At 40.0% G+C, this 15,453-nt stretch overlaps 2 protein-coding genes across 2 annotated transcripts; one reads left to right on the top strand and one right to left on the bottom strand.

Annotated features, from left to right (window-relative positions):
* Positions 1–3,358: 3,358 nt before the first annotated feature.
* On the top strand, positions 3,359–6,610 carry LOC149267942 (uncharacterized). The gene is made up of 4 exons (XM_089474670.1): positions 3,359–3,835; positions 5,425–6,000; positions 6,086–6,180; positions 6,234–6,610. Exons 2-4 carry the CDS (start codon positions 5,994–5,996, stop codon positions 6,567–6,569), a joined length of 438 nt encoding a protein of 145 aa, XP_089330796.1. The 5' UTR covers positions 3,359–3,835; positions 5,425–5,993; the 3' UTR covers positions 6,570–6,610.
* A 7,258-nt stretch (positions 6,611–13,868) lies between these two features.
* On the bottom strand, positions 13,869–15,042 carry LOC108620403 (uncharacterized). Its single transcript, XM_018017308.2, has 2 exons — positions 14,802–15,042; positions 13,869–14,733 (listed from the first exon to the last, which is right to left on the bottom strand). The coding sequence occupies exons 1-2, from the start codon at positions 14,982–14,984 to the stop codon at positions 14,107–14,109; spliced, it is 810 nt and encodes a 269-aa protein (XP_017872797.2). The 5' UTR covers positions 14,985–15,042; the 3' UTR covers positions 13,869–14,106.
* Between the last annotated feature and the right edge of the window lie 411 nt (positions 15,043–15,453).

The following is a 15,453-nucleotide window of genomic DNA, read 5'->3' as shown; positions in this document are numbered from 1 at the left end:
GAAATGATATATGTATAAATCAAAATAATCTGCATGTATTCCACCGGATCTATTTGATCGGAAGGTCGATATCAGCTTTTCGTATATTTTTCAGTGAAAAACCAAAATGGATCTGCGACCTTGTCGAGGCTTACTGATTAGACGCATTAGTTCGGTCCGGCTGTCGATCGTATACTATAACTATAATACGGTCATTATGGCATCCGTCACGCCTTCAGGCTGATTGCAACATTTAGTTGCTTTCTATAAAATAAATTTGTTGTAGAGGTGGAGTGAGGTCATAGAAAGTGCTGATTAATACCTATACACCTGCCATATATTCATATACATATAATCAATTTTATATATACATATTTATAATTCATAAGCTAAATAGAGCATTTCAGAAAGTTGAGTCATAATCTATACGTAATACCTGTGAAAATTTCTCGAAGTTGTGGCGTTTAGAACGTGTTTTTCACAATATTCGTATTCTCGAGTCGAAAGAAAAGTAATTACGATTACGATTTAAGCGCATACTTAAATGAAAATCCATTTCTAAACAGTTGCTGCATAGCACGCAAGGCTGAACAGTGAAGCCTCCACATGCTGATTGCCCCTTCTACAGTACTGCTTGCATGCCATGAAAATCTAAGGGAATTGCGAGCGGCTTATTATGGGCAACTAAACCAGTTTATGGCATGGGAATCTACTCTATTATTGATGCATTCAGAGAGTTTTTTTTTTAATGATTCTCATTGAGCAATATCTAAGAGAATAGTACACGCTGAGATTTGTCGAGTGTCCACTATGGGCCAGTGCACACTGTATGTGGTTGTAACACTGTGTCGTGCAGTTGGACATTCAATTTGCATGGCAATGAGCTAACTTATTGAGTTATTCAGTTATTCAGTGCGAAGCAACTCTCAGCTGTCAACTGAGAGCTGCAGTCTAATTTCATTTGGGAAATGGCGAATGTTCGTTCGTTCGGCTATTCAAAGTTGAAGATGAAGTGACGTTGCATATGCCGCATGCCACATGCCACATGCTACATGCCACATGCTACCGAGTATAAATATAACAAGTGCCGAGTGAATTATGTACATAAATAAAACAGCTTTGCCTCGATTCTGCCGACCGTCGAAATACTCTGTTGTGACTCTCAAACTGTAATCGAAGGGCAGCAGTGAACCTTCAACTGTATGGGGAAAAGATTTCTGGGTCGGGCAGAATAGAATTTGAGCTGAATGATAAAAGCAATGTAATGGACTGATATACCCGTTTGGCCCCGCTTGCCAACAGAGTGGCACACACAACGAAACACTGGGGCGCAGGCGGTCGGACATGAAGGCGCGGCATGTAGATGTTGTGGCAAATTCACTTGCGAGTTGGCGCTAAAGCTTGAAGTTCACGTCGCATAGAGCTGGCGGTGCAACAAGGAAAGCTTTTGTCTGTTTTCGGTGCGACTAATTGTTGCTGCACGCTGACAGGCCGAGGCAGCTATGTTGCTATTGAAGAGCTCCGCTGGAGCTCACTGACGTTGACAGGCTGCGTCGCCTGAGTAACAGCAGTAGCCGCGCTGATGCGACCCATCTGGCTATGTATGTATGTATATTGCGCGCCAGCTAAAAGTGCAATAAACTTTGACAAAATAAGGCGAAACTATTACCGCGGGCTACGGCCGGTACGGAGGGAGGGGAGAGGGTGAGCGAGGCGGAGGCGGAGGCGGAGGTGGAGGCATAGGAACAAATGGAGCGCCAGTAAACTCTTCAAATTGCCACACATACACACATTGCAGGTTGTGTATGAAAAAAATGAGTAAAAGTGAACTTATGGGGAGTGCTTGACCTGGAAACACCCTAATTAAATACATAAATAAATATTGTAGCTTCTATTTGATTAATTTACAGGGTATGCAAATGGATGATATTTAAATGTTTGAGTACGTAGGAGTATGTCAATGCAATGAATCCAATTTGATATTCCTAGTGTATTCCTAGTGTTTATAGCTAAATAAATTAATCATAATTTTTATCGATTGGTATGAAAGTAGTATACATATATCGATAAATTCAAATCAAATCGATTCATATTTCATATTTTTTATAGTCGAAACTTGCAGTTAAACGATATATGAAACGATATAATGCATGGCAAATATACAAGAATAACATATTGAACCACCCTCGCATACACAGATGGGGTCAATGAAATGGCATTTCTGACTGTTACAGGCATGTGCATATAATCAATATACCCACTTCACACATGGCTAATGGGCGAAGAGTATAAAAAGCCGCAGCTGAAGACGACATCAATAACAACAGCAACAGCAACAACAACAACAACAGCAACAGCGGCAGCGGTAAAGAGAACTTCTTGATTAGAATTCGTTTGCCTTGCGAATAGCCGCCGACGCCGCCGTTGCCGTTGACGCCGCGAGTAGTGGTTGTTGCTCGGTCTATGGGTCTATGTGGTATGTCCAGCTCTGCATGTGACAGAGCCAAAGAGAAAGAGAGAGACAGAGAGGATAGAGAGAGCGTTGGAGATGTTTAGAAATATTGGCGTATGTTGGGCGACTTTAAGCTAAATTTCATTTGCATGTTAATATTTATGGTAATGCTGAGAGCGCTGCGACATCTGCCGCGCTTGTTATTAATGTTATTGCCAATGGACTACAGATAAGCGGAATAGAACATTGTCTAAATGCTACAAATTGATATCAAATTAATATTTACTCGTGCGGGATTCTCAATCATTTGAGATGGTTTTAATTGTACGTTCGCTGTGGAGATCTTCTTTTCTTGAGCAGGCCGTTGCGCTGCTGTGTTTTGGTTGGCGCTGTGTTGTCGTGTCACAGGCGGCGAGAGGAGAGAGGTGTTCAATCAGTTGCGCTAACGCAGTAGCGTTGCTTGTTGTTGTGGTTGTTGTTGTTGTTTCTATTTCAGCTTTTATTATTATTGTGGTTGTTGTTTGTGTGCTTGATCATTTGTATTTGTTACTGTCGGTCCCTACAATTGGTAGTCAATCACACTTGGTTACAGCGAACATTGTTGCATTCGCATTCACTACACGCTCACTTATAAACAAATGCAGTACACGTATTTAATGTTGGCAAGTGTGCATTTCCAAAAAAAAAAAATAAAATAAATAACCACGAACACGTCCGACTTTTGGAGCCGCAAAAAATCTACTGAATAAATACGCACTCTATCGATAGCATGCCAAATGTCTGGCGGCAGTCGATCAACTATCGACTACTTGTTAGCACCAACAGCTGATTTTTGCTACATCAGGTGGCAGCACTTTGCTATTTACTTTGCTCTATGGCTCAGCAATTTACAATGATTTTTAATTTATATGTTGCTAATATGCTTGGCCAATAGTTGCTGTGTTTTGTATAAGCAGTTTATTTTGAATTCGCGGCTTTAAAAGCCTTGCGCGCTAAAAATGTGAAATCAGCTGAGAGCATGAAAACTATCGAATAAAGTGAAAGCACAGCGTTGCCACTACCACATGGTGGCGACCCTGCAACATTAATAGCATAGATGGCGCTACATTGACAGTTCTTAATTCTGCCAGCAGATGTCGCTGTTAAATTCAAAAGAAATTTATGACGAACAAATTTCTTTTCTGTTTTTTTGTGTTTAAAAAATCAATTTATGAGCATCATACGATACACCGATATATGAGTCAGTGAGCTCAAATTATCAGAGCAGTACTTAGTTTTTACGCCAGATCGTTAGACATATCCAATTGCATACACGCTCATAAAACCAGACAGCCAATAGACCTTATCAATATTGGCAATTAGCTGCAGTCAGCTAATACTTTCCGTGGAACTCCAGATAAATAGGTGACAATAAACAAAATTATATTTCACCCCGAGGTTATATGCATGTCACGCAATGTGTCTAGACGACGATAATATATGCACATACTATGTACATACATATGTATGTATGTATTTAGATATCTCAAGGAGATTTTTACTAGAGCCACGTAGTGCTCCAGCCTGACTGCCTCACCGCCAAGGGGTATATAGATGCAGCCATGCACGGATGGCAGTCAAACTCTCAAAGTAGTTGGATCTGCCATAGAGCATTTCACATTGGGAGCGGAGGTCACCTCGTGCTCGGCCGTATGGCGATGCCAAAGACTCTTACCAAACAGATTACATCACCGTTGGAGTCGTAACCGCCGACAGCATTGCCCTCGGCTGCGAGAACCCCTCCTAAGAGAAGATATTCTTACTTCCCTTAAAGCATAGGGTATATAGAGGCAGCCGTGCAAGCGAGCAAGCACCCTGTCCATGGTCAGGTTGCCCGCATGAAAGCCATGACCGGCCATAGAGATAATGGCCAGCCAGAACGGCATTTGGCGACACGCTGACCTGGCTGTAGTGAAGCCATCTGTGTTCAGTTTGATATCTGATGATGTCCTCTTTCCACTCACTCACCCGACATTTTGTGCAAGCTCTGTCGTCGTACAGCCAAGACTAACCAAGAACAGTCAGCCAAGGCAATTGCCGTAACTTGGGCGCGCTCTTATCACGGAATACTGCAGAGATAAGGCCGACGCGAGCAGCTCCGAGGCCGAGTGCAGCTCCTTCTCCAGCGCCATCAGCTCCAGTTCGGTCTAGTGCCTGCTGAAGCTCTTTGCAATCCGTTTAAAAAATATATAAAGTAAGCTGCTGTTTATTTTGCCTAACGCGAAAAGTGGGCTAAAGTCGCCTAAGCACGCTAAGAGCATTGCAGCGGCTAGGGAAATGTCGTGATGCGGCTTTGCAGACACTCGAATCCCCTGCACGGCTCCAGCTTGGCAAAGCATTTGATGGCGAAGCGTATTATGACTATGTTATAATTGAGTGCAAACTGCTATAGAAACATATATCTTTGGAGAGTGTGGTAGAGGGAGGGAGAGTGGGAGTGATAGAGAGGAAGGAAAACTCGCTTGATTGCAGTGAAATGATTTAGAAAATTAGATGCGGAAGCTGTAGGTTCTTTTCTCTGCTTACGTAACAGTTTGCAGAAATTAAGAACTTTTTCTTGCATATGCGACTTGCTATTACCCTTTAATTTACAAAAAAAAAAAAAAAAAAAAATTTTAATTTTGCCAAAAAAAATAAATCTAATTTTCGCTTTTAAGATAAAATTGGTGCAGAATTTTCGTGTGGCATATTAATTCATATATAAATTTATAAGCCAGCTCTTATTTATAATATATGGATTATAAGATAGGGATTATTTTAAAGGCAATAAAATATATATTATATATAATAAATTATATTAAATATAATAATTAAAAAAAATAATTCACTATAACCTGATCTTCAATTTTCAATGGGATCAGGATATAAAAAGCTCACACAGTTTACAATTTCATAAAAAAATGTCTTATATATGTATAACTTATTAACAATAAGTAATATTTCATATTTTCCAGAATATTTTACATATTTTTCAATATATTTAATATATAACAAGTAAGAAAGCTCCAGTCGAGACTGCTCGACTAGGAGATACCCTGAACCCTCCAAGCTAATATTCTAATCATTCTGGACTTCTTTTATGCACACATACATACACATGCACTTATAAGCACGCGCTCTGCTGACTGACTGACTCACAAAACCATTATACCCTGACTTCCCATTTTCAATGGGTTCAGGGTATAAAAATCGAACTAGTTCTTTTAAAATCCGATAACGAAAGTTCGCTTGAGCACTTCTGAAATATGTTCGTGCCTTGCTCAGCATCAAACAATCTAGTAGTCTGCGTGGTTGATGTCACACTTGTATGTCAACTCAAATATGCTGATATAGCTTCAAATATATTGTAAAAATTAACCGTCTTACAATAAAATGGAAAAACGAAATTTAGAAGCTCAATTGGTAATTTTTTATATTTTTTACATTTTTACATTTTCGAATATTAACTAAATGTAAATTAATTAATTAATTTAAATGTGAATTAATTTAGATACTCGACGGAAGGGTTTCTCCCGACAAGAATATGCAACGTAAGTGTTAAATTTAGATATTTAATTAATATGTATACATATATATAATATATGGATACATTTTACATATTTTGTCTTCCAACAGCGGTTTCTGCTGCCAGTGCTACTAGCGCTGCTGCGGCTCCATCTATTGCAGGAGCAGACTCCGAACCACCAGAACGTACTCTACCGCGTCGGCGGGTAAGTTTTCCTTTTTGTGTCAATGCGCCAGCTACCATTGATTCTTATTGCAGGGACGTCCACGTAACAGCCAGTTGAACTCGGTGGTTATGGGAGAAGACAGCGTCGATAACACGAATGTCACAACAAAAGTAATGCAGCGTTCGATAAAGAAACACAAGAAGCTTGTTGCCACTGTCAATAATGGCTTCGAACGCGGTCTCAAGCCAGAAATGATCTTAGCCGCATTTCCCTACGAAAATGATCTTATGTTTGCCGTAAAATTTAAGAATCGTAAGCTGCCAGAGTTGATAACTGCCCAGCAGTTGAAGGTGCTTGACAAAAATCTACTAATTCAATATTACGTAAACAATCTACGTTATCCACATAATGAGAAGCCTACGATGTAATATTGTTTAATTATTGCCCGAAAATAAAAATATAAATAAAATACCAAACTCATTTAATAAAATATACAAATATTTCGAAACAATTAAGAAAGTTAACATCAGTTGCATCGATCGGGAGATCGGGATTCGAACCGCGACTTCTCGATCGAGCGTCATGCAGCTAACACACTACGCCACCTCACTTCTGCTAGTGGCGCTGGCAAAACTCAAATAGATTCACTGCTGCTTTTTATTAATTTTTGACTGAACGGAATTTAATGAAACTTTCAGCATATGATCTACATATTATATTGAATATTTGAGAAATTAAAAAATAAGAAAAATCATTCACAATTACCTATAGTGGCATCTGATTTGAACTTGAATGTTTTTACTCGATAAAAAAATAACGGGATGATTTATCGAATTTTAAAAGCAAACTCGACGTCCGCGCTGTATATACGGTCATTTAAAAAAAAAAATTGAAGTCTCTAGCTCTTATATCTTCGGAAATCGACGCGTTCAAACATACGGACAGACGGACAGCCGGACAGACGGACGGACAGACAGACGGACAGACAGACAGACGGACAGGGCCAAATCGACTCAGCTCGTCGCCCTGATCAAGAATATATGTATATACTTTGTGGGGTCTGCCACGCCTCCTTCTGCCTGTTACATACATTTCAACAAAACCATTATACCCTGATTTCCCATTGAAAATGGGTTCAGGGTATAAAAAGTGAGTTCGAATCATTTTTTATTTTTGACTACATATTGCATTCCTATTACATAGTCTGATATGCCCTGATATTTTTTTTTGGCAATTTACAATTTGGAATGGGCTACACTTGGAGCTATGTTGATCCTTTATTTGTTTGCAGCTCTTCGGCCATGGGGCTTATTCTTGTATCCTCTGTGCACGTGCTCCACTTATTTAGTGGTCGCTGCGTATGCGTTGACTGCGCTGGCAGTCCATTGATTTTCGATACCCTGTACGCATCGAAATCGAAAAGAGTTTCGTTTTTTATGTGTGATACGTAACTGAGCTTATTTTATAGGCATTACTGAAGATGATATGCAGAGATTCATAATGCTTGACTGCCTTATAAAAATATTAACTATATTTATATGTATTTAGATATGTTAGATGTGTTAAATAAAAGTGAAAGTTATACTTATTATTTAATTTTTTTTTGTATAAAATACAAAGATCCGCTTTTTTTTCCAAAAATTATTTGCATTATAAATAATTATAATTTTTTTTTTTTTTTTTTATCAATGTATAAAATTATATAAACTAGGAGAATATTGCTTTTTTTTAATTTTTAAATTAATTTTATTTTTAATTAATTTTTCTGCAATATAGTATTTGCGTTATATAAAAGTAATGATATATATATATATATTTTTTTTTTTTAGTACATGAGCACTTTTTTAATTTATGCTCATATAATCAAGTATATTTTTTTTATTTTATTATATTTTATATATATGTATAAATTTTTAACATATATATGTATATATATATATATTTTTTGTTTATATATGTACATAATTTAGTATATAAAAATACACATAGTATATATATACTATGTGTATACAGGGTATACAGGGTACTCAGTCAAGTAATTCAATTTGTTATTTTTCTCCTTTTCAGGTCTTTCCTATTCACTTTATTTGTTTTTTGCTTTTAACAATCGCAGTTTTTGTTTGCGATTTCGACAATTTACTACTATTTGGGGCCAACTTGGGCTTCCCCTGGGTCAGGGGTGGCTATCCAATACAGTGGAGCACATGTTGTGCATCTGCATGTGGTGTGCACTGTGGCCAGCAGATGCAGGCGAGAGTGCATACCGTTAGCATCTCCACATAGCAGATGAGAAAAGAAGAAAAATACTGTTGAGCAAATCCAAGTTTTCTTAGCTGAGCTTAGAGTTCAGTTATTCAGTTTTTTATTTTAGAAAATATTCCACTGTCACACAAACAGAGAGAGAGAGAGAGAGAGAGAGAGAGAGGTGTGTCTGTGTGTGTAGCTGGGCTACCTGTGACGCTTTCCGCTCCCAATTCACATCCGTCGACTGTTTGGGGCGAGCCGCGGTTACCCTTTGGCCACACAATGCGGCAGTTTTGGCGGTGCCTGTGGCATGGTCAGCTCTATAGATGTATATATATGTGTGTGTTGGTGAGTGGGCTGCTGGCTGTGAGGGTGGTAAGCGTGGTAAGTGACTATTGTTTTTCCAGTTGGCAAGGACTAGCGCGCAGTCAATCTAGCAACACTGCCATTTACGGGGTCAGTCACATTGCTCTGTGGCTGGCCCAGCCGTATGGCATAGCTGCTAATGGATGCATTGCAGCTCCTTCTCCAGCAGTACTACAAACAAATGCAGCTGGCAGGCAGTCGGGCAGTCGGGCAGTCGGGCAGCCAGTCAGCCAGCCAAGAGCATTCGAACGAATTAATGACGCGTTCAGCGAATCGGCAGCACTTAAAGACGCCGCTGTTGGGCAGCTTTAAAATCTGATTGGGTGGCATGGGTGGCTTCCTATTAAGTGCCAGTCAGCGCTTGCAGCGTAATTATGCCTCATGGTCGTGTGCAGTGCGCCCCCAGCTGCCACGACTGCCAAGGACTGCCTCGGCTGCCTTGGCTATTCTCTTTAATGCGAGTTCAATTGTTGTCGCTGCCACAATTTGTTGCAAGTACGGGCATTCCATGCCATTGCTTGGCAACCTGGCAAACTGGCAAACGGCAAGTGCATCGCTGGTATGTAAGCACTTTCAATGATATTGTTAAGCGGCTTCAGCTAGCTCATTCCCATAACCAGGCTAATTGGTTTAAGCGTCTTACGTCGACTTACGAATAATGCAGCTCAGCCATCCGTCAGCCAGCTGAGCGCCACTCACGTCAACAGCTGTCAGCTGGCACTCGATGGCATCTTCTCTAATGCGGCACAATTACATTCATTGACACCTGTGTTTTATGTACTACTTTGTACTATTTGTTAAATATATGTATTTGTATATGCATATATAGATAGAGTCAAAGTTTCCATCGAAAGTATATTTTCTGTATCATAAATAGAAAGAGTTTAAGTTCTTTAGCTCTTAACAACCTTTCAATCGTTCTCATTTTAGTAAAGAGTATATATAATACGTATATATATGTATATACGCTAATTGAGGCTTTGAAATATTATACCTTTTTATTAGAGTTTACGTACAGGAAAGAGCATCAGCTTAGAGTTTGATCCATATGTCAAGAGGTTATCAACTCGCCTGCATGTGAAACAGTAGTAGCTAAGAGTATATACATAGACTACATTGAGTAGAGTGGTTGCTGGTGAGTGTACAGGTTGTGTAGGTCATAGTAGCAGCTAAGAACCTGAGCCATAGTGGGAAGAGTACTGGATAAGGACCTGAACAATATAGGAGAGAGTAGCTGCAAGTGTGTGAGTGATACAGCTAAGAACTTGACCCACACTGCGAAGTGAATGAGACAAGAGGTGCCAGCTTTAGCTAAGGGCCTCTGGTAAGAGTATGACATACCTCATATCATGTAGTTATATAGGATGAGTATCAGCTTTGAGTTTGCTTCACATGGTGAAGGGAATATGATGTTAAGAGGAACGAGAGTATGAAACAGCATAAGCTCAGAGTCATAAGTGACTGCTATGAGTTTGAGGGAAGAGTATATGCGGTAAGAGTATAAATGTAAGAGTCCTGCTCTACTATATAGGGAAGAGCATAAACTAGAGGTGGAGCGGTATGGGAATATTAATAATTGATACAAAGCGTATATTTCTAGAGTATGAGCTTATATTAAAGAGTTGTGGCAAAGGTATTTATCTATATAAGAAAAATCAAGAGAGAGAGAAGACACTGCACTATATAGGAGAGAGCATCTGTCGAGTGTGAGTCAGGAAAATGTACAAAAGAGTATTCGTTCAAAGCGTGAGCCATATATAAAACAGTTTCACCTGGGAGTATGGGAAAGCTAGGTGGTTTGTCTATGCTATCCATATTACTTACATGGGGAAGGTACCTGCAAAGAGTCAAACTCATAAGCAAACAAGTAAGAAGGCTCCAGTCGAGACTGCTCGACTAGGAGATACCCTGAACCCTCCAAGCTAATATTCTAATCATTCTGGACTTCTTTTATGCATACACATGCACTTATAAGCACGCTCTCTGCTGACTGCGCAGTTAGCAGCGGCTGCGCTTGGGCTGCGCTGCAATGTGAGGAATATTATGAGAATTTATTTCTTGAATAATTTCTTTTATAGACAAAAGACAATCTTATTGAAAATTCAGAGCGTAATCATATGGGGAATATGTGTGTACATTCCAAAGCACAAGTCTCTAGTACTTGAAATGCGTTTTTTACAAATTGGAGGCGAAGGGGGCGTGGTATATAAACTCTGTAGATTGCATAATCTTTGTATCCATTAACTTTATATACAGCGCAAATTTGAAGTCTCCAGGTCTAAAACTGTTCAAATTAGGCTGAAAAAACAATGTCGATTTTTCGATTATTCTCTGACTTCCCATTTTCAATGGGTTCAGGGTATAAAAATCGAACTAGTTCTTTTAAAATCCTATAACGAAAGTTCGCTTGAGCACTTCTGAAATATGTTCGTGCCTTGCTCAGCATCAAACAATCTAGTAGTCTGCGTGGTTGATGTCACACTTGTATGTCAACTCAAATATGCTGATATAGCTTCAAATATATTCTAAAAGTTAACCGTCTTACAATAAAATGGAAAAACGAAATTTAGAAGCTCAATTGGTAATTTTTTATATTTTTTACATTTTTACATTTGCGAATATTAACTAAATGTAAATTAATTAATTAATTTAAATGTGAATTAATTTAGATACCCGGCGGAAGGGATTCTCCCGACAAGAATATGCAACGTAAGTGTTAAATTTAGATATTTAATTAATATGTATACATATATATAATATATGGATACATTTTACATATTTTGTCTTCCAACAGCGGTTTCTGCTGCCAGTGCTACTAGCGCTGCTGCGGCTCCATCTATTGCAGGAGCAGACTCCGAACCACCAGAACGTACTCTACCGCGTCGGCGGGTAAGTTTTCCTTTTTGTGTCAATGCGCCAGCTACCATTGATTCTTATTGCAGGGACGTCCACGCAACAGCCAGTTGAACTCGGTGGTTATGGGAGAAGACAGCGTCAATAACACGAATGTCACAACAAAAGTAATGCGGCGTTCTTTAAAGAAACACAAGAAGCTTGTTCCCACTGTCAATAATGGCTTCGAACGCGGTCTCAAGCCAGAAATGATCTTAGCCGCATTTCCCTACGAAAATGATCTTATGTTTGCCGTAAAATTTAAGAATCGTAAGCTGCCGGAGTTGATAACTGCCCAGCAGTTGAAGCTGCTTGACATAAGACTGCTAATTCAATATTACGCAAACAATCTACGTTATCCACATAATGAGAAGCCTACGATGTAATATTGTTTAAATTGGCTTTAATTACTGCCCGAAAATAAAAATATAAATAAAATACCAAACTCATTTAATAAAATATAAAAATATTTCGAAACAATTAAAAAAGTTAACATCAGTTGCATCGATCGGGAGATCGGGATTCGAACCGCGACTTCTCGATCGAGCGTCATGCAGCTAACACACTACGCCACCTCACTTCTGCTAGTGGCGCTGGCAAAACTCAAATAGATTCACTGCTGCTTTTTATTAATTTTTGACTGAACGGAATTTAATGAAACTTTCAGCATATGATCTACATATTAGATTGAATATTTGAGAAATTAAAAGAAAATAAAAATCATTCACAATTACCTATAGTGGCATCTGATTTGAACTTGAATGTTTTTACTCGATAAAAACATAACGGGATGATTTATCGAATTTTAAAAGCAAACTCGACGTCCGCGCTGTATATACGGTCATTTAAAAAAAAATTAAAGTCTCTAGCTCTTATATCTTCGGAAATCGACGCGTTCAAACATACGGACAGACGAACAGACGGACGGACGGACAGACGGACAGACGGACAGACAGACAGACGGACAGGGCCAAATCGACTCAGCTCGTCGCCCTGATCAAGAATATATATACTTTGTGGGGTCTGCCACGCCTCCCTCTGCCTGTTACATACATTTCAACAAAACCATTATACCCTGATTTCCCATTGAAAATGGGTTCAGGGTATAAAAATTATTACCTTAGAGTCTGAACTATATATTGAAGGGTGTCAGCCAAGACTTATATAGGATAGAGTATCTAACAAGAGGCAAGTCTAAAAGTAAAGAATCGACTATTAGTAAATAATCAGACTTTTATGGGAAAAACTATATGTCAAGAGAAACGAATATTAGTATTAGATAGGGTAGAGCATATGCCAAGAGTGTGAGCGATATAGGAAAGAATAGAGTATGAACTCTACAGCACCGCATAGGAATGTCAGCTACATACATACACATATATAACCTAATAGGAAAAAATTTCGCCTCAACAGTTTGAACTATATAGGAAGAGTATCCGTTTAGCGTCATGCTAAAGAGTATCTGCCAACAGTCCAAACTATATAGAAAAGAGTATCTACTAGTAGCTCAATCAATATGAGCAAGAGAATCATAGAGGTAAGAGATTAGCCACATATTTTCTTTTACATATGTTGTGATCCCCCCCCCCCCCTCTCTCTCTCTCTCTTTCTCACTTTCTCACTTTCTCTCCATCTTTTGACTGAACACTTTAAAGCGGAATTGTGAAGTCGGCCCCGAGAGCGAATCGTCATTTAGTCAACTGTTGCGCAACGGTTGGCAATTTGCATTCCGAGAGGCATCCTGTCAAATTGTTTGCTGCGAAAGCTGTCATCCTTGTCGTGCTCGTCGGCGCCTCGTTGCTTCCGCTTGAGTCGAAGCGAAGTTGGCAATTGCAATTGCAGCTTGATTTCCATTTGCCATCCGCACATTGAGCGCATTGGGAAAATGTTTTTCCTGTGGCACTTTTGGCATGCCGCCGCCTCCACAGCCGCCGCAGCCGCCGCAGCCACCGAAGCCACCGAAGCCAACTTGTTGCACAATCCGAAAATTTGTGCTTCTTCCTGCGGAGAAAACAGCAAATTAGGAAGTTCAATTATTGAAATTAAATTGCAGTCAGCTCTGCTGCGCGGCAGCAATAAGAATTTCCAATTAGATTCCAACAGCGACTTCTAATCAGTGCGGCGAAACTTGCTCGAAATTCAAGTTAGCTCGAGTAGGGAATTCTTTTAGAGTTTCCCAACTCTGAGACAGCTGGAAATGTCTTCAAATTGGTGGAGTGTGTATGTATGTATATATTTGTGAGTTTATTTCCAAATATTTAAAAATATGAAAAAAAAGTTGTTTATATATATGCATAGGTATATGGATACTCCAGATTCCTCTAGGTATTTCTCCTACAAAATTGTTGTACATTCAATTCATATAAATTGGTGTAAGGGCAGCCTAGATTCCTCTAGGTATTGTTATACATATATATGAATAGGTAGGCATATGGATACCCTAGATTCCTCTAGGTACTCCTCCTACAGCTCAAAGTCTGTGTTGGGTGCCAGGCTGTCCACCTCGGCCTTGATCGTATAGTTGGCTTCGTTGATGCTGTAGCGAATGTTCAGATAGTTTCCCGCCTGGAAGGGCACCGCATAGTAGCCCTGCTGGCTGCTGGAGTCCTTGTCGGTGCGCTGGTAGATCACCTGCCCGTTGCTCAGCACCAGACGCAGCTCCTGGCTGCCGTCCTCGTTGTGGCGGGCGTTCTGCCTGAGGATCTGCACGAGACTCTGGGCTTCCGGCTGTCGCAGCGAGACCAGCGGCTCACAGCGACAGCTGAGCTTTTGGCCGATCGAGCAGGTCTGTGCGGGCGCACCACCTGCTGGTGGCTTGCCAGTTGGCCCAAATCCTGGCAGATTGCCCAGCTGGCCGAAGCCACCAAAGTTGCCCAGATTGAGGCCGGTTAGCAGATTTTGCAGTGGCAACAGCGCGCCCATAATGGGCCAATTCTGCGTCTGCAGACCCCCTGGATTGCCCACAACGGGCGTGACGACTCCAACCGGCTGCAGCGGTTGCAGTGGGTGCAGTGGCTGCAGCGGCGGCAACGGCTTCGAAGGCTCCACTGTGGGATTCGCATTGAAGTTGTCGTAATAAACGGGTATGCTCTGTTTCAAGTAGTTATATAGGAGGGTCAAGTTGGGTAATCTTGAATTCGCTTCGTTTCGGTGCTTACCAACTGACGTTTGTTCCTTTGATCTGGTTTAGTTGTTGTTGGAGTTGCTGTTGGAGTTATTGTTGGAGTTGCTGTTGGAGTTACTGCTGCTGCTGTTGTTGTTGTTGTTGTCATCGTCTTATCGGTGACTTCTGCAGCAGCCGCAGCGCTGATTAGCAGTATGAAACCCAGATAGCTTCTCATGTTTGATGCTCGTACAGTTCGGTTCTGTTCTGTCTGGTTGCCCAATTGGCCAGGTCTTTTATATGCTCAGTAAATTGTTTCTGGCTCTGTCCAGGCCTTAAGCATTCTTATTTTCAGCATTTTATGGGCCTGGAACCAGTTGCCATAATATTTTTATGGAGCGCAAAGTGTGTCAAATCGAACAGGTAAGCTTTTTGGTTGTTATCTGGTATAATGATATATTATATAAAAATATTTATAATATATACATATATTTATCAGATCTGATCTGGATTTCATGTTGTACTGGCTGGGCAAATAAAGAATATTTCAATGTAACAGAAGATTATTGCGATATTCGATATTATATCATTTAAGAGATTATTTTAAAACTACATTCTGGCTTTTTATGAGGGGGCAATATGAAGGTTAATAATTCTTATGAAGTAGTCGTGGATGATTTGGGCATTAAGCTCTGGAATGTTACTGT

The sequence above is a fragment of the Drosophila arizonae genome, chromosome X (assembly GCF_054131065.1).
Source record: "Drosophila arizonae isolate 15081-1271.41 chromosome X, UAZ_ARI_1.0, whole genome shotgun sequence".
In the NCBI taxonomy this organism is placed as follows: domain Eukaryota; kingdom Metazoa; phylum Arthropoda; class Insecta; order Diptera; family Drosophilidae; genus Drosophila; species Drosophila arizonae.
Note: the sequence above shows the minus strand (reverse complement) of the source record. Positions and strands in the feature narration are given on the sequence as shown.